Below are 20,131 nucleotides of genomic sequence, written 5' to 3' on the forward strand. Positions count from 1 at the left end.
CAGCTCAAAAATATCTTTGGATCTTCTTAGCATGAACAGTTTATGACAGGTTTGGCTACATTTCTGGTTTAAATATGAACTTGGCTGTAACACTGAAAACACTGAAACTTGCAGACTTGCTTTCATGTTTGAAATCACTGTTCTTCTGCATGTCCCACCTGAAAATCAGCTCCAGCTGACAGGAAGATTGATATTTTTGTAAATTTTTGTTATAATTCAATATTTAAGCTTTCTTAAGGGGTGAAAAATAATTTGGGTCCTGCGGTAGTACAGGATTCCCAAACAACAATACTGTCTCCACGTTTGATGGTTGGTATAAGGTTCTTATTATGAGTTTCTGCCAGCCCAAACAGCATAGCCTGAAAAATTTCATTTTTGGCTCATCTGCCAATAGAACTTTTCTCTGCAGGGTCTGACTGCACAGATGGAACTATTAAAAATAGGTTTGTGATCTCCAGATTCATGGGTATCAATTACATTTCAATGAGGTCTTCAGAAGTATCTTTTGGGCGGGCAATGGATGTCTGTAGAATCTGTGGTGACACCAGTGACAAGGGACCCTATGTGAGATTCATACAGCACACAGAACTAATTATTTAATGAAATAGCCACACAACCATCCCTACACTTGGCACTCTTGTATCTTGTAGAAAATCACTTCTGAAGCATGCTGAGAAGAAATAGATTCAGAGATTTTTCCCATATCACATTTATTACTGATACAAATAAAAAAAAAATCTTTAAAAGACTGTTACCTTATTACCAAGATTGAGGTAATATGTTTAGAAAACATTTACAGAAATCAATATGAAGTTCAGGAACAGCGATAAGGTGGGAGAAAGTTGCTAAATTAAGTTAATAGAAGGAAGGATTACCAGGTTTATCAGTTCTGGCAGAACAGAGACAGAAACAGTAAGATCACACACCTAGAAGAGCAAAGAGTTAATTGGGCCATAGGTGGGATGTCATGCTTTTTATAAGGAATAACAACCCTTCCGTTCCAAGTGTGTGTGTGTGTGTGTGCTTTGAGCTCTGAAATGCACTCTCCTCCCAAAGTCCAACATATTGCCCTCCAAAGGACATTGCTGAGCAAGCAGACATCTTAAGACAGAAAACAGAACTCCAATGGTTTCTGCAAAATCAGACATCCATGGGCTGATAGCAGCCACTGAATGAAACTAGCTACCAGCAAAGTTGCCATGGGAGAAGAGGAATTCATCTTTAACAGAGCCCGTTTTGGAGAGGGAAGAATGTACCATTTTGCAACCAGGCAAGGGGGACACTAATTACAAGAGGATGAACACGGCACCATGTTTCTGAGTCTGGTGACCATGTTCATGATTACATACCAACAACTAAAACTGCTAGTGAAGATAATTACCATACTAGTGCTCTTAGTAGTTAAGAAACTATCACAAAAAAGCAGCAGCTGGATGAAATACAGCATGTCTGTGGAACAAATCTATACTCTTTCAACTCCATTTAACCAGTATTCAGAATGGTCATCAAGATTAATACTTAAAGCACTCACTGGTTTTAGTTTTATAATTCATATGACAAGTCCTTTCAATTTAGCATATAAACACTCTGATCTTAAAATGCGTTCCTTTGCCTCTCTAATTAATGCAGGTTGCATTCATCATTACTTTCCTTTTTCTGAAACAGACTGTACGTTAATCTTCTACAAGATATGTAAGCACAGAGTCTTCTCTAAACAAGGCTGTAAGTATACACCGGAGGGGTGTGTGTGTGTGTGTGTGTGGTAACTAGAGCTTTATATGGGAATGAATGAATCCAACAGATACTATTTCAGCAGCTATTGTTGGCTATGTGAACAGATTTGCAATCCTTGTAGAACTGTACTCATTTCACTAGCCTGGCAGCTGGCTGTTTTAGGTTCCAAGGCTTCTAAAAGGCACGCTTCAAATACTAATGAAGCAAGTGCTGGAGAGTTTAAGCAACCTTTAGCAAATTTACTATTACGGAAACATGTGGATGTCTGCAATGAATTATTGCCACAGCAGGCTGTGCTCTGTTAGGAGGCTAAACATCCCGTCTGCACTGCAGAAGCGCACAAGGTTTCCCTTGGCATTCACAGGGCAGATCAGGGAAGTGGAGAAGGGCACGGGAAGGAAAGGACCGATGCAGCCACTTCTCCAGGAAGCTCTTGGCAGAAAAGATGCCACTTTTCAAAAGGATATTTTGTAGAGGATGAAGAGAAGCAAACGAGGTACAATCATGTCCGCCTCTGGGGGAGAAACAAACCTGAGGACTCAAAGGAGGGCCAGCCTTGGGTTGAGTTGAGGAGAGCCTGCTCTGCCCTCTTCCTTCCCACCTTCGATGCTCAGAAGTGTATGTCCTAGCTTAATGCCTTTCAATGCCCTAAAAAAGGAGTCTGTCCTTAACCATGTGAGCTAGCAGAATGAACTCGTGTTAAAAAAGCTGCCTGACAGGATGGCAGCTCGCCTCCCGCTGAGAAAAAGGTAGGGAAAGGGGTTCAGCCAGTTCACCAGCTGGCTTTTCAAGAAATGTCAGGCACCCAGCTCCTGCACTGCACTCCTTAGGCCTTCCTTAATACTGGGCTGTAACAAAGGAGAGACTCGGCAGAAGCAGAAGGCGGGGGGGAGGGGAAAAGGTGTACTTGAACTTTGCAAAAGTCTCACTGGCGAAAGCTTTGGGACAGACTTCTAATGCATTACAAATATATCAATAGGAAGTTAAATAAATTCTCAGCCATACAACCACTGATTGATTCTTCCTTTGCAAAACAGCCCTTTACATTTCCAAGTGAGGATTTGTGCTAGTGTATGTATAAAAAACTATGGCTATTAAGATTAGACACACTCTTTCGGTTCTAATTCAAAACAAAACCAGAATATTTAAATGCACACAGCTACTTTTACTATCTATAAAAAGACCTTCCATTTGTGTGTTTGTTTTTGCAAGTGTCACTGATGATGACGACGACGATGCTGTATTGCAGAGGACTGCCGTAGACGAGGGTCCAGCCGTCTCATCAACTGGCTTTTGTAGGCAATAGCACTACCTGGAAATCATGGAGCTGGACTGAGACTGGCCGGAGGAAGTTGTAGCAGCACTGAGCTGAGAAAATCCACTGTGACTTGATTCAAGGCTGCTCATAGATCCCCTGTGGAAAGATGGACTCACAGTAAGCATAAGACACCTTTCACATGCCGAGCTGTATGCAAAAACCTATCGTTGGCAGTCTTTGCCAGAGGCTCAATGCATAGTACTGATCATGGAGTTTTTTCATTAGTTTTAGCTTCCACAACTTCCTGGCCAACCTGAGGAACCATATGGGATACAGCAGGTGGAGAAGGACTGGTTTATATAGTCAGTTAGCCAAGGAACCAGAAAAAATCATCCATGTATATGCCAGCTTTCTAACGTCTCAAAGCAACTTCCAACTATTACAATAATCAGCAAGCCTCAAAGATACCAAAGTTGTATTATTAAAAAGCCAGATTACAACAAAAGAATAAAAAGTACTAGGTTGCCATATGTCTTTATAGCTAGCACAACTGAAAACAAAACAACTATTCCACAATACTTTGTTTAAGAATCTACAGTAAGAAAATAAAGTGTTATTCAGGACTTAACTGAAGGACTACAGTGACTGATCCCTAGTAGCAATGAAGAAAAAGGTACTTCTTACGATTCCCACTTCTTAATCAATAAAAGAATTTTTCAATAAGAAAAATTAAGTTTTCTCTAATAAATAAACACATAGTGTATGGGATCCAGAAAATTCCTTAAATTGATTCAGATTACAAATGATTAATCTGAGTCAATTCAATGAATCTTCTGGATTTTATATATTAAAAAAATGTTCATATATACAATTGCCACTTATAACCAAAAACCAAATTGATTTGAAGAGACAAAATGACAATGCCTGCATCAAAAAGAGATTTGCCATAAATTCATTTACAAAAGTATTTGGCTTGCTATTTTCTTTTCTCTTCAAATCAATAAGCAAAGGTTGCCATTGTTTGATGCAACTTGCTAGTCTAAGAAAATATTTTGCAACCATGCAGACAATGTTTGATCTCTTTAATGTTAAAAAAGCCCAGTAAAGCTATTTACATAGTCCATGATTACTGTAGAGACCTGCACATAAGTTTTAATCATAACAATTTGCCCCTTATCTCTCATCTAAAAGATGATCTAACTTTTTTCCTCTGTCTCTATCAAACCAACGTTTGTTAGTATTAGTCAAGTGTACTTATTGTTTAGAGGGCAGTGGATATATTAGGTACCCCTAGAGATTATCAATTTTTCCTATAGGACAAAACAGTCAAAATCATTGTCCAACTTTGTATAAAATGCTTTTTTTGTGAAATCAGTCAACCAAGGCAAGAAAAAAATTAAGGTTTTGTTAACTGAATAGCAATATAATATATGGATTTTTGCTATGGAGCCCAGCAAGTAATGGAGATAAGTGAATACAGTAAGAGTGAGAGACCATAAACATCAGATGAATTGCTTTTAACCAATGTGGTGTCTGAAAGTCACAGGTATTTAAATATCATCTTGATGACTCTAAAGCAAGGGTCTTCAACCTTGGCAAGTTTAAGACCTGTGGACTTCAACTCCCAAAATTCCTGAGCTACCATGACTGGAGGAGGAATTCTGGGAGTTGAAGTCCACAAGTCTTAGAGCTATTAAGTTTGAAGACCCCTGCTCTAAGGTCTCTAGGAAAACCAAGTCATGGGAATGCTGCTGTCCTTGTACTATTCTAGGTAGTCTTTGACTGCTTGCATTTAGCCTTAGCGAGCCATAAGACATTTTCTCTTTAAAAAAAAAAAAGACAGGCATTTACAGTTAACTTTACCTGAAATCTTCTGACCCAATTACTTCTGTGTAGTACAACACTTTGCACTTGTGAGATGAGACCTGTAGAGATGCCAGTACATCATCAACACGAGGCAGACTGGTGGTGGCGCAGGCAGGCATACTGTGGAACTTCCACTGGAGAATGTAGAAGCCAGGCCATCTAGTCACATGAGATCCCTTAAAGCAAGAGCAGAGGAAACCAGCGCTAACGATAACTGTCCATTTGGATATAACGTAGTGCACTTCATCAATTGGCAGTTGTAAGTTGAGTCTCCCTTTCATGCTCAGCCTACTTGATCAATTCAGATTGATCTGGCAGGCAGGAACATAAGAAACATAGTTCCATTAAACACAATTCAGTTTTCTTGAGTTTACGGTTGTTGATCATCATGACTTATCATAGATACATGTGAAAAATAAGGGCTTAATGGGCAAGTATGGCATACCTATATACCACGTGTGCCACAGGTGGCACGCAGAGCCCTCTCCGTGGGCATGCATGCCCTCGCCCCAGCTCAGCTTCATCGCGCATGTGTTTGCACCTCCCGCCGGCCTTCAGGTCTCTGCTGCGCATGCCGGGGGGTGTGTGCTTTACGCATGCATGGGGGGGTCTTGCATTTTGGGTATGAACACGCACGCATCCTTTGGTCACTTGGGGCCCAAAAGGTTCGCCATCGCTGTTCTAGGCTATAGCTGTTTTTTAGGGGAAATATCCAAGTTTTGGACTCTCTGAAAATTACTTCTTTGTATTTTAAAAGGGTGGTATACAAATTGTATGACAGTAACAAATTGGTATGTTCTAAGCTATGCATAACTCCATCTGCAGGATGGTGGGCGACATAATTCATTACAACTTTATGATTCTACATGCACCAGTCTAAACACTGAAGCTTACCACCAAGTCAAGATGTAGTACTAGGTATTATGTATGGCTAGAAGAAGGTTGCAAAAGTTTAAGGAGGGATAGAGAGAGGGATTAATCACCAACTAAAACAGTCAAAGATTGGAAAGTATATCCCCTGGCAGAGCTTCCTTATTGACATACAACTGATCTATGAAGTGTATGACTGATTAAAATATCACTCTCCCCTTGCCTTGAAAGAGCAGTTACTTTAAGGTTGAGTTGCTGAGGACCTCTAATTTCAATGTTGCATTAGCATCCCAATTGATAGAACTCTGAAATGAGTCATTGGCCAAGTGTTCTGGCCTGAAGCAGAAGGCAAAACAGATTTAGTGAGAGAAACCAAACTATTTGAGAAGGACTTAAGATCTCTTCCCCTCCTACAGTCATATTAAGGCAACCCCATTTGGATGCAAAAACACACGAAGCCCTCACTTTCTAAGAATTTCACTCTGCTACAATGATACATTAGGAATTCTATTAAGACTGGCATAATCACAAAGAAGCAACACAAGAATGCTGTTGTGGGCATTCAAAACATGCTTGAATTAAAAAGCCCGTTCCGATAAATCCTAAAAACATTTCGTGAGGAATCAAAGTAGGGTTTGTGTTTAGAGACATGTTCTCACCTGCACGCTTTCCCCTTCCTTGCAGATGAGTGGTGATTCCACCATACTGTAGTCTCGTCCCAGTTGCCAAGCTTTGTCTATCAACTGTACGTTATTGCCACCAGGGGAGGTAATACTATGCGCCCCTACCAAAGAGTCTTTTTTTGGAGGCTGAGGGGCTCTCTTGGAGTGATAGATGTTGAAAACAATATCACCTTTACAAACATCAAAATCCCAGGTGATCACAGAGGCAGCTTCCACAATCTGAATGAAAATCTGGAAAAGAAAAGCAAGTGGCTACATTAGAAACTCACAGATATCTCTACCGGCCGAGGCTCCCCTATCAGCCTTCTCTCAATAAGAATTGTGCACTGTGTCTGGTTTGAAACCTGCTATTTGTATCGGTTACAGTACCAATAAAGGATAATATTTTTGAAATATTTTGAAATATTTTTGGTGCCCTCTGAGCTTGCAGATGTTTCATTAATCAAAACTAGGTAACATCATCAGTGCTACTTGGGAGTGGGGTTTGCTCTCAGTTTCTATTGTAGCAGCTTATCCTGTCAGTATTGGTGGGGACGTGGTCTTAAGAGCAGGGTGGCCCACATGCTGGATGCGTCACATGCTGGCCCTGTCCCCGCCTGGTTTAGCAAAGGGGAAAAAAAGTCCTGATACGTCACATGATGCCGCCATGATTCTTTGAGTTTGACACCCCTGTCTTAGAGGTTTGTGGTTGGGCTGCTTACTGTTAGCTTGTTTGGCAGATCCTTGACTGGGGTATTGTTTACTTGATTGTTGGTCTGATGTTAATCTTGGAGTTAAGCTATGCTCATCTAAGTGCTGATTGCTGGTGGACAGGTGCTTTGGTCTTTTTGTTCCCTTTTTGGCTTGTTGATTATCTCTTTTGCATATTATGTAGATATTGTTTATATCTATGTGTCTGTTGATGGTTAATTTGTCAGGGCGCCAGGCTTCTTGAAATTCCCTGTTTTTGGACTTGGCTTGGTGTAGGATGGTCACAGTTTCCAATTGAAACTATGGTTAAGTTTGTCCATGGTTACAGTGCCACCTATCAGAAATCAGATTGAAGAGTTCATCTAGCTACAACATCCATTAATTGTGTCACATGCTATTGTTCAATTTTAATATCTTCACGTTAGATGATTGTTAAAACCTTCAAATTGCAAATCAAAATCTGATACCCGATGTCAGAAAACAAAGAAAAGAGCTATGATTATTTAAGCAAAAAATAATCAAGAACCAGACCAGAAGAATAGGAAGACTAGGAAAATACTGTGAGCCAAGCATTAGCAGAGAGGTCTCCAAAATTGGCAACTTTAAGCTATGCTGGCTGGAGAATTCTGGGAGTTGAAGTCCACAAGTCTTAAAGTTGCCAAGTTTGGGGACCCCTGCATTAGCAGAACTGTTAACACTTGAACTAGTTCTGAAAATAAAATTGCTTCCAAAAATCCTCCCCACATACCTTTTTGGCTATCTTTACCGTAGGCTGCCCAGATAGATAGCAGGCCTTAAGGAAAGCTGAACTGGTTAGTACTCAGAGGAGAGCCTACCAGAAAATAGCAAAACTATAGAGGCTAGATTAGGAAGTTAAAAAAAAAAAGCCAGAAAATATCCATGGTAAACCATTTCCTTAATAGTCCTAAGAAAACAACATGGACTTATTCATGAGGTTATCAGGAATTGACCTCGAATGGAAGATTATTTTTTAGCAAACACCAGAGGTAAAGGGGAAAAATAAAATGATTTACCTCATGGGGAGCCCCTTTGAAGACACTTGCAGACTGATAGATAGTTTCTGTCCACAATTTTATGTCTTCATTTTCCAATTCTTCTGCTGTCCGGTACAAAGATTTGGGAACCAGCCCACCTTCTGGAACTTCACACTAAATAAATGTAATTAAAGTGTGGAGAGAAAAGAGTTAGAAAAATTGATCTGTTTCTGCCCCAACTGAAAACATCCCAGGAAGAATATTCCAGAGTCAATTTGAAATAGCAAGAAGCTGTAAACAAATTAATGAATAAAGCTGACTGGAAATGTGACTGGAAATGACCCAATTTTCTCACTGTAGCTTATGTCCGCCCTCACAACATCAAGCAGACACTGATGAGGCACAGACTGAGGGTTAGTTAATTGGCCTGAAACACTGGGTTCTGCTGACTTCACTGCAAGACAAGCTGAATTCAATAACTAGCTCTTCAGTAGTAAAAGAACATCATCTGCAGTGCTATACACAAATGAATACTGCACATAGGCAGGATTTGAGTGCATTATTATCAAAGGTATATATTACAACATATATTCTAAAGATGTGGCCTAAATGACATGGTTCTATCATGGGGTCTGGGGATTCTGCAGATGTGGGGAGCCAGCAAGATGGCTGTTTCTGTGAGCGGTAGCTGGCAGTCTCCTACGCATTTACATTTTTGATTTATTGTGATTTTGATTTATTTATTTATTTACACAAGTTTGGTTTTTGCTGTTTTAACTTGAAAACTGCTTAGAATCATGGAATAAGAGGGGGGCTATATTAATTTTAAAGAAAAGCAAAACATTTTCTTGAAGTAGTGACTGTGAGGTTTCAAGGTTGGGTGGACAATGTGACAATACACTTTGTAAGTAGCCATCCTGAAGTTGTCTCTCAGAGTAAGCAGCTCCAGGCTAACTTGAAGCCTCTTCTAGAAAGCACCTCAGAGAAGTAAGTGGCATGGCAAAGCATGTTTCACACCACTCAACTGTCCCAGCTGCTTGCCAACAGTGAGAGAGGCCAGCAGCCCAGAAAACTCCTTGTTGTGTCACTTGCCCCTCCCTGATTCCCAGCATCTAGCTGACAGAGGAAAGCATTACACAAGAATGCATTTTCTCATGCTGCTTTCCTTATCCCAATTTCTAGATTCATTAAGAGGACTAGTGGCACAAAAGCATGAATCTTGCTGGAGGCCCAGAAAGTCTTTGGGAGTGCTCTAGAAAAACACTAAGAGCCCTCTCCATAGGAAGTCCCTTGGGGTTAATTAACTCACAAATGCTGTGAGACTGCCTACAATATGTGCTGAAGGGCCCCAGACCAGAAGTGTGTGTCAAAGGACTTTCAGACTGGGTGACCTTCACAAAGCCTTTGAGAAATCTCAAAACGTCCCAGCCTAGAAACACTTGATTCCACTTGAGTCCAAAGGGATCCAAAGCCACCCAAACTGCTTTGCTAAGTTGAACTGGATCGTCCCTTCAGAAAATTGTGTCATCTACGCAACTCAAATGGCTTCTCTGAAATCAATCTAGGCCTCTTTTCACAGACCTAATAGACTGACTACTGGATTGCACTACACTAGCACAGAAATTGAATTATTTCAGGCCATTGAACTTGGTTGTCAAACAAACTGACTTTTCTACCTACCATACATTCTCCACCAAGAAAATCGGGAATAATTTCTTTGTCAATGTAATCCAACAGCCCACCAGGACCCTGGTAATCATTGCCAGCGTAAATCAGGAATTTCTTTCGAGTGTTGTCATCAATGAAAGGGCTAACCTACAAACAAAATACTAAAGTAGTAATATTCCCAAGACATCAGATGAACACATTATTCCATTGGCCACTTGGGTCTATGCTCTAGCTGGATTTCTACTTATGGCTCCAAAAATCAAGCACACTATAAATATCAAGCTTGCCAATCTTGCTTATTTCAAAGTACACTGACCCCAATTTACAAAACACAAATTACTAAACGCCGAGAACCAACTTAAGAACCTACCAGAGTCCAAAGGACTGGAAACACTCTGGGAGCGCGGAGAATTAGAAGACGTCCTAGTGTTTCTGGATAATTAGCTTCTACCACCTCAATGATCCTCAGCAAGGCCTTGACCCCAGGTCTCCATAAGTGGCGCATGTTCAAGCCCTCCAGATCCACCAAGCAAGTCCAAGAGCTGGTTTTTCCCAAAATAAAACACAATCAGCATGTTCTTAAATTAATCGAGCAATTGTTTCATTGTGACATTATACAAATATACCATACTATATTAGATGTTTTTACTCCTCCCTTAAATTCTGATAGGTCGAAATGTTTTAAATCATAAATGTAATACCTGAAATATTTGTTAATGAGAGAAAAAGAGAATAAATTTACCCTCCCCTCTTTCAAATACTTTTAATTCCTTCAATATCCTTCCAACTCTTTCAATGTTTGTGTTTAAATGCATTGGTCACTCATGAAGAGCAAGCACTCCCAATTTCACTTATCCCATCTTTTTGGCCTTACAATATTTTTATTGATTTGTTTACATCCCATCCCAATTTATTGATTTTTTTTCATCCATTCTGGTTTTAAAATATTGTATATATGGAATTCCTAAACAGTCTTCTTTTCATACTTGTTCAATATAATTAGCAGAGCTACACAAGATGGTAGAACTATTTATTTTTCATACTGCTGTTGGGATTATTATCACTTTCTATTTCCACCTGCACTCATCTGGATCTATTCTTAGCTCTTAGTCTGAGGTATCTGACACTGCTGTTTAATGACTAAACTTTAGCAGAGTGGGTGGGATGCCAGAATCTTGCAGAATCAAGTCTGGCTATGTGTGCATGTTGCATAAATGACCACTGGAATTGTGCTAAACTGTTCCATTTCTTAACCTAGGATTGATCAAAACATTGCACAGCAAAACTTTAACTCAATTAGCATAAACATGTCTTAAGTTCAGTGAAACAGACTCATGCGACTTCAAGAAAGTTTTTTTTACCTAATAGGCCTTCCAAATACTTTTGTATTTTCTTTACACCTCCTCAATCCTTCTTCATTTATAGATAGAACCTGCACATTAATAAAAATAAAATAGATGAGAATGTTGAATTATGTTGTTGTAAAATAGCCATGGATAAAATTTCAGCCACAGCATTACTTTGGGTTCAACTCTGATTTTTGTAAGTAATTTAAAAATAAAATAAAATGAAAGTTAGTATTTTTGTGTAGGATCTGAACTACAAAATAATTTGAATATCTAGTTTTGAGGAATCAATATGTGCATATATTTTAAAATATGATATTATACCTCTTACAATTTTAAAATGAATTGCATATATCAGAAGACATTACCTTATATACTTCATAAAATGTTTAAAAAGAAATTAATATGATTTATGTTGATGACATAAGAAATGTGAAAGTTCATACAGTCTTGTCCATCTACAGCTTTGTTGGGATTTCAAATCATTACATATGTTAATACAATTTGGGAAAGAAATATTGCAGCCAAAGATCTCAAAGTAATGTTGAGCTATTTTTCTAAAATGTAGAATTTGTTATCTCATTGAGATGTTGGCACTTTGGAGCTAGATCATGAAAAAATGGTTTTTTTTTTATGAAATTGGAAAAACAATTTTTATCTTATATTCAGAAGCAGGAAGGCTGTCCTGATATCAGGATTTAACACCTCATTCTCCTATTCAGAAGTGAGCAATCTGTAGTAGCCCCAGCTTAGCTGGCCAACAGTGAGAGATGCCTTATCTCAAGAGCAAAAAGCTGCCCATGTTTATTCTTGCACAACAGACAGAAGAAGCACATTACTATTCAAATAAAAGAGATATCAATATGAACAGATTGTCAATGACATTCTGGAGTGTTCCCCACTGTAATGTAACTTTTTCCAACTGACAATACCCTGCAGATATTTTGGACATGCTTAATAGGAGCAACCTAACTGAAGAACATCCAGTTATGCTTACTGATACAAGATATGTAACATTCTCCAGAAAAATCACCTGCAAATTGTATCTGAGGCACTTACATAGCGAAGCAGGGCTTCTTCTCCAAGAGCTCGCACCAAACCTTTGGTATCCATCTGGCCTAGTCTCAACACATATAGTGGACGCCCATCTGAACCAAAAGAATAATAATGGTAACATTCAAGTTATCTTCTGATACACCAAGAAATGGTTAGAAGGCCTTCTTATTTTTCTCTAAAGCAAACTGGAATGATCTATACTTGCTTATAAACTTAATTTCCAACAAATTATCAAATTAATTTTGGCTACATAAATAAAGATGATACCTAAGTAAAGATGATAAAGATTTAACATTCATTAAATAAATGGCTAATACTTTTGACTGTTCGTTTAATGGCTGTTCAAAGTTATGAGGGCCTCAGGAAGGGTGCTTTACAGCCCATACAGCACTTCCAGCGACTGTAAAATGTCATACTGCCCCCAGCCTCCATGATCACATGACTGCATTTTGGGTGCTTGGCAACTAGCTTGCATTTACCACTGGTTACCAAGAAACCCATAACCATGTGATTGCCATTTGCAATCTTCTCTACCAGAAAGCCAATTCTGGTCATATGTTAAGGGTTGACTATAGAGGAACTGCTGGCTTGAAAATGCTTATTATCATTTTCCTTTTTATTATTTCATTTTTTATGATTGCCCAGTTATATATCATTCATCACCTTTGTTGTATTACTGTATTATAACGAGAAGAGACAATGTGAAAGAAAAAAAAAACCAAATATGATAAACAGAATATTTTCCCCTAGATGAACAGGACAACCATGAGTTAAGGACATACTGAGAAGTTATCAATGAAAGTTGGAAGACAATGGTCTAACTCTAGTGACTCTACATAGTTATGCCAGGACACCTTTCCAATGGGTATTTATTTTTGTTAGAGTTTGAGGCCACTTGATTCCAAAATGATTTTGGGTGGCTTAACATTTTAAAACTATTCATGATATAAAAAGGGAGGGGGGAATAGTGCCCAAACAAAGCCACACAAATAATAACTCCCCAAATCACCAGTGAGTCCCTAACCCGAAACCTGAGAACAGAGGGAAATTTTCAGTGGCTTCTGGAAGGACAGGAACCATAGTGTGGGGATCCCAAGGTGCTTTTTTTTTCAAAAGGCAACTGGACTTTGATTTTCCTTGAAGACGTTTTGCTTCTAATTCACGAAGCTTTTCAGTTTGCTGCAGAACCGAAGAAGCTTCTTGGATGAGGAGCAAAACATCTTCATGGAAAAACGAAGTCCAGCTGCCTTTTGAGAACAGCACCTTTTGGACAACCATGACCTGGATGACTGATAATCTCCAGAGACATAGTATGGGGATGCTGTTCCAGAGAAGGTATGCTTCTCTGTTCCCAGGAGATGGCAGTTAACTGAAGAAATCTGGGGCACTCTCACTTTGCCCGATCACAGTGAATGGGCAGAAACTATTGGGAACATGCAATCCCTCAAATAACCAGACCCCATGCCCAGAAAGGCTATAGAAGTGATGGTCAGCATCTTGAATTACAGCCAGAAGTCAACTGGCAAATAATACAGCTTGTAAAACAGCAGTGACACATGGGAGTAACATGAGACACCATTACAGCCTAAGTTCCTGAATTTTGGACCAGCTTTGGTCTTCAATGGCCTCCAAAGATATAACTTGATTTGATTCCATGGCAGCATTTGGGCCAGTCACTGCTATATGCTGTGTTCATCAAACTCCCAAACGGTGCATGATTGAAAACCGAGCAGAAATCTGAAGTTGCAGATTGTTAATGTATTTTTTATAGTGTCTTAATCTTGCATTTACCACTTAAGAGTTGGCAATAACTGAAATAGCTTGCATGACAAATAATGAAGGCAAGACTTCTCACTCTTTCTAACAGGATACCTATATCTTTATATCTTACCTTTTACTCCAACAAAAGCACCTATCATTTTTAAGTACTTAAAGTAAGTCCCACTTGGCTCTCTTCAGCAAACCACACTGGCAGCATTTCAGAAGACCTAAGACTTTCCACTATAAGATTTCTGCATCGTTGTTACTATACCTTTGTCATGATGGTGCCAACCGCCTGCATAATAATCCTGCAGTACTTGAGGAGGGTTCCAGGTATCCAGGATGTAGTCCACCTGATGCTGTTTGCGCCACGTTAAAGACTGGCACAAGATTTCTCTGGCCTTATCGATGTTGAAATCTCGGGCACGCAAGAATCTTAAGATGTGCTCATCTTTGGGAATCTATAAACGTAGTAAGAACTGAGTAAGAACTGTCAAAAGTATATATAATACTCCATAAGAAAATTTCAAGGAATAAGTTGACTTAAGCACCTTTCTGTGCTTAAGCCCATCCCTTCTTCACAAGAAAGCTGCCATTTCTTTCATTCATTAATTCCACAGAAAAACAGAATAATTAGACAAGAAATTTAAAAGAATACTTGGAGAATACCTAAAAGCTTTGATGAGAAATACAGTGAACAGAAGTAAACTGGCATACACACACACACACATTCATTAACTAAATTCAAAACAAATAATTAAGACAATTGGAAGTTACTCTATAAACAATAAGTTACTCTATATACAGTACTCAGCTCAGACTTCTGAAAAGAATAAACTCTTGGCTGCAATAGAAAAAATACTTCCAAGTGTTAAGCAATGTGATCTTAAAAGCTTCCTGCCTTTTTTGCTGCTAGATAACAGACACTGTAAGCAGCATAAATAAAATGAAATACATAATTAAAGGTAACTATCATATCATTTCTTTATTATTGTCATTGGTCAGCACAAAGTAACAATAATTTAACATATCAGCTCTGGAAAACTTAGCTAAAAGTAAAAAAAAAATACTGGTATACAAAACTAAGAAATACTTACTAAAATACTTAAATCTATATAAAACTTATAAAATAGAATTTAATTTGAATCAAGACTACATACAATGTAATATTTATTTATAACCCACCTTTACTATTTTTACAAAAAATTCATGGTGACAAACATAGCTAACACACTTTCCTCCTCCTATTTTCCCCACAACTCCTCTGTGTGAGAGAGTGACTGGCCCACGGTTTACTCAGTTGGCTTTTCTGGCTAAGACGGGACTTGAATTCATGGGCTTCTGCTTTTCAGCCTGGTGCCTTAACCATGATTTTGTTTCATGCAAAGCCTATATATTTTAGTAATAATACAGTAAAAGTCTATTCTATTACTTAAATAATTATTTGATAGAACATGGCAATGAAGACTGAAAAACTAAGCAACTGGAGTTAATAGATGATAATGTAAATATGACATAATTTCTGTTCAGTCCAACTAGCCTTTTTTAATAGTCAGTTCCTGATGTGGTCTATGGCTGACATATGCAAACATTCCCCAGAGGCTCTTACCACTCTCCCTTTAACAGGAACCACATGCTGCTACTTTTAAAATCAAACACAGCACTGTCAGGTTTGGGAAGTTATAGGGGTAAGGATGGGCGGAGATCCATTCAAATTGCAATGCTTAAATTTATAGTGTTAGCAGCCCATTTGGTCCTTCCTCTCCCAATCTTCTCTAAGCCTCTGCCAATAACATTTGTCTTATTCCTGCCCCACCACCAAAACAGAACACGTGTTTTAGGTTCATCCTGGAAAAAAAAAAATGCAAGTTCTGGTCTTGCACAAACCATTTGAAATTGATCCATACACAAAGCAGTTCATGAACAGAATGTTTTGCATATCCTTCTTTAGGAAAAAATAACTAGAAATCCAAGGACAAAGAAGATGTCTTATGGCAGAATGGAGAAGTGTAGGCAGGAAATACAAAAACATAGTCCAGGAAATTTTCTACCGTAGTACCGTCATAAAAACATCACAAGGAGGAGGTCCTAGAGGAGGGAGATTCACGTAATTTTGAAATAGATTTAGGAATCTAAATTTTACACTATGGGAAACTAAAGATTAGAATTTTCTAATCTATAAATAAATACATAAACAATTTTGTGCTTTGTTTTCCTTCCTCTGGACACTGACATTCTGCCAGACATTCTTGTACACCATGCATTTTTCTGATGGATAGGAAGTGAAAGAGAGACACATCCTCTTACTTTGCCTTTGTGTGTTTCCTGGAGCCACTGCCGAAGCCTGATGAGGCAGCTTTCCTGAAGTGGGGTCAGGTCGCCCAGATACCTCTTGATATAATCTGCATCTAATTTATCTGAAAAATGTAAGTAGAATTGTTTTCATTGCCCAGACTTCCAGTGGAAACCCTCATTTGCAAACCAAACTGTTTCAAATATTCAATTATTTTATGTAAGTTAGCCACTAGTAGTATTGATAGATATTTTCATCAATTCTACAGATCCTTGTAAGCTCCGCATTGCTCACTGTCTTCAACATCTACCGTCCAGTTGATGGTAGCTACCAGCTGATAAAAAACGAAACTATGTATCTACTTGATATTCTTGAAAAGAGATATAACTGTACAACTGCTTGCCTGTAATTTTTTTTTCTGACTAAATTAATTTAGTTCTTTGTTTGTATCCTTAAAATCCAGCGGAGATTATGATGGCATTCATGAAATAGTTATAAGAGGGGACAGGACAAACCACATACCATCAGGGGTTCCAGCCACCAGTTCTGATGCATTGTTGCACGTGTTGATTTCCTTGGAGTTCAGTCCCTCTTTGACGGTAGTTTCTGGTATGTTGATTGGAGGGGATAGCGACCGTCTAAAGTGAGCTGTGCCGTGTTCAAATGCAAACATAGCAGGGGGAGTCCAACGAGGAATAAATGTTACACCTTCTTCTTCTAGCTGCTTCAAGTAGTACTCTATTATCTCTTTGCCCTTTCAAAACAAGACAATTCCTACATCAAATGCATTGTAAGCGCAGATGGCTGGGGTGTGTATGTGAGACAGAAGAACTCACATAATTAGCCCCTGACTGAAGAAAATTAAGTCTGCTGGAATTGCAGGAACCTAGTGTTATGTCAGATATTTCAGTTTAGCATTACAAATTCTCAGGTAGAAACTCAAGAAGAAAAGAACAAATATATTCCCATGGTTTAAATACAAAAAGAAAAAAAAAGAATGAAATGAAAAATATGTCCTCTGGATATTTTTGTTCAAAAACAGACATAACTGCCTTTTGAATCATGAAGATCATTCCAGGTCATGGGTAACTTCACTCCTTCTAAATATAAACTGTAAAGTAGACTATTTTTAGTGGCTTAGTGTTTAAAGGCCAACGTCTTCTAAACTTGTTTATTCTTCAGCAGAACATGAACCCCAATATTTTTGTATTCATTCATTCCTGTTATTGGACAATTATCTCTGACAAGATCAAATGGTGGGAACTGATGATGGTACTTCTGGATGACCAGAATACGCCATACTCAACTTCCCCTCTTGCCAATATAATAAAGTAGAACATGCCTCTAATAGAAGATGAGAGCAAACACAGACTATGAAGTATAACAAGATCAATAAGAACCTTCTCAGGAGCTGAAAATTGTTCCCAGCCTTCAGGAAATCACAACATTATTTGTGTATAAAACAAAATATTACCTTTTTAATATTGCTAGTGTATTGCTTCATAGCTATCTTTTCTACTGTGCTTTCAAAGCCAAAGAAAGATTTAATATCAAGACTTGCAGACTGCTCAAAACATGTCCAGTCTTCATTGTCTGGGTGCACCTGGAGATTTAAGAAATAAAAGTAGGCACAAGGTTTAAGAAAACCTTAATCCAGTAGCACAGGACAATAATTTGTTGAGAATTGAATAGTGCATTTTCCTTTTCTTTACTTACAACTTTTTTCTCTTTTAAATCTTAAAAACCACGGAGCCAATAATTTCTTTGAATGGAAATTATTGGATCCAATAATTTGGAGAAAACCTACAAATTCAAATCTGGTGAATTAGATTTTCCTCAGATGAGAATTGCCAACAAAAATGACACATTCTGAATATCACAGAACAATTTACATCACAACTTGTCTTAAAGTGATCAGAAAATTTGTTGGGTATATTCTTCTTGCTCCAAAACTCCCCTCAAGAGCTACTCATCACTATGCTTTCTCATCACTATGCTTTCTGAAAAGTAAGCAAGAACATCTCTTCAAACAAGTCTGTAAAGTCAAATCAATAACAATGCTTTATGGGTTAACTGTGCTTTTAATTGTTTCTATTTTTGTGCCCTTGGCACCCTAGATAGGAAAAACAGAATCATAAATAATTGAAACCATAAATAACAAAGAATCTTAACTACAAATAGCTAGACAGGCGTTCTTAGAAAGACTGTAATATAAAATTGAAGCCAACCCCTTACTCACCGTATATGAGCATTTTTCATTAATGACAACTCTGTTTGAGAAAGTTTCATTGTGGGCCTCTATGTGTAAAGTGCGGTCTCTTCTATTCAAGGAGTTCTTTTGGACAAAGTAAACATAATCTACCCCTGCAATCTGAGAAGGAGAACAGAGATGAATTTAAGAAGCATCCCAATAGATGGCTGTTTGGGCAAAGAACCGGACTAGGTGTTACCTTTTTCAGGAGCCGTGGAGCATCCACATCCAGTTTACAACGCCTTTCAGTCACGTGGATTGCTCGGTCGTCACTCTTGAATTCACTCACAGTATCACTGCCTACAAACATGGGGATGAGAGGGCAAGTGGGAAACCTTTTCTCATATGCCTGTAAGAAAAGGAGAATATAAACATCAACCTCTGTCACAAGACTCTCAAGGCAGCATTTCACATACTTGTTAACTAATCATAGATGTCCTCTCCACTTTAATAAATGGCTGAATTCTATTCAACACTAAAATGCTAGCTTGTATTTCTCACATATCTAACAAGATTAGTGTGTGGCACTGGAGGTAGGCAATTGTCCTTCCAAAGTACTCCCTCCAAGCCTAATAAAGAAATTGAAAGCTTATTCCTTCCATACTGGTTGTCCCCAAGCATCATCATCATCTTCCCCAGAATCCCTTGCGGGGTGAAGTCTGGGCAACTGAATGGAGCTAGCAGAGTGTTTTAATGGCCGGATGCCCTTCCTGTCGCCATTGTAGAGTTTTGTTCAGCAGATATATTCTCAGTGTGCCGAGAGAGAGAAATAGCTGCCTCTTCCTAGGATTGAACTCACAGCTCCTGATTGTGAGGCGAGAGCTCTACCTCCAGGCCACCGCACCACTCTCAACTGTCCCCAAGCATACCTATACAAACTGGGGCCATCATTTCCCAGTCTGTATTCATGCCTAAATACATACAGGTAGTCTTCAACTTATGACGGCAACTGAGACCTAAGTGACAGCAATCCCTGCAGTCCTGGTTGCCATCATTAATATGGTTATTAGGTAAGACAGCTTCCTGCAGTCAAAAGTTATTGGAGAAGCTGATAAAAGTTGCAGGTCCCAGGCTGGTAGGCAGGCAAATGGCTGCTGTCAGTTGTGTGTGAGGCATGCTTCAGGAAGGGTGCACGAGGGTGAGGTATGGGTTGGATGCAAAAGGTTGTATGAGAGAAGTTGGGGAGGGTGTACGAGAGGGTTTGTGGGGGCATATTCATTCATAAACCAATCCTTGTATCAGATCACATTCTTGTATGAGATCATTGTTACTTACCTATTCCCACACATTTGCACTGAAATCACTCATTAAGATGATATGTCTGTGCATGTTTTGTGCATTTATTAATTGTATCATGCTTTTAACTTCTTAGAATTTCTCTATTATGCCCTCATTTTTATTTGCCATAGGGGCATACATTTGGGTGATTAATACTGACATGGTACGCTGCTAATTGTAATATCATGATATAATCTAGTTTCAGAATAAACTTTAAGATATTTCAGCATATCATTATTATTATTGGGTTTTTTTTTGGGGGGGGGTTTCAATTTATTGTATCAAGTTATCCAGATACTTTCCAACATATTCACTTATTCCTAGGCTATGAATTTGTAATCTCTCCATCTCTCAGGGAGCTTTCAGCAGCTTTTCTGCTGTG

General features: G+C 38.6%; 1 protein-coding gene across 1 annotated transcript in view; it reads right to left on the reverse strand.

Moving 5' to 3' along the window:
* Positions 1–693: 693 nt before the first annotated feature.
* The window catches only part of SEC14L1 (SEC14 like lipid binding 1), a 34,943-nt gene continuing 15,505 nt past the window's right edge, over positions 694–20,131 (reverse strand). Inside the window, exons 3-16 of the mRNA XM_026702068.2 lie at positions 18,671–18,820; positions 18,460–18,591; positions 17,695–17,823; positions 16,743–16,974; positions 16,235–16,344; positions 14,199–14,388; positions 12,170–12,258; positions 11,126–11,196; positions 10,135–10,306; positions 9,777–9,911; positions 8,136–8,270; positions 6,388–6,642; positions 4,856–5,034; positions 694–3,148 (exon numbers count right to left, since the gene is read on the reverse strand). Coding sequence (XP_026557853.1) covers positions 3,043–3,148; positions 4,856–5,034; positions 6,388–6,642; positions 8,136–8,270; positions 9,777–9,911; positions 10,135–10,306; positions 11,126–11,196; positions 12,170–12,258; positions 14,199–14,388; positions 16,235–16,344; positions 16,743–16,974; positions 17,695–17,823; positions 18,460–18,591; positions 18,671–18,820 — 2,085 coding nt within the window. The 3' untranslated portion in view covers positions 694–3,042. The remainder of the gene's footprint in view (positions 3,149–4,855; positions 5,035–6,387; positions 6,643–8,135; positions 8,271–9,776; positions 9,912–10,134; positions 10,307–11,125; positions 11,197–12,169; positions 12,259–14,198; positions 14,389–16,234; positions 16,345–16,742; positions 16,975–17,694; positions 17,824–18,459; positions 18,592–18,670; positions 18,821–20,131) is intronic.

The sequence above is a fragment of the Pseudonaja textilis genome, chromosome 2 (assembly GCF_049901715.1).
Source record: "Pseudonaja textilis isolate UNSWEBS1 chromosome 2, rPseTex1.2, whole genome shotgun sequence".
NCBI classification, from domain to species: Eukaryota; Metazoa; Chordata; class Lepidosauria; order Squamata; family Elapidae; genus Pseudonaja; species Pseudonaja textilis.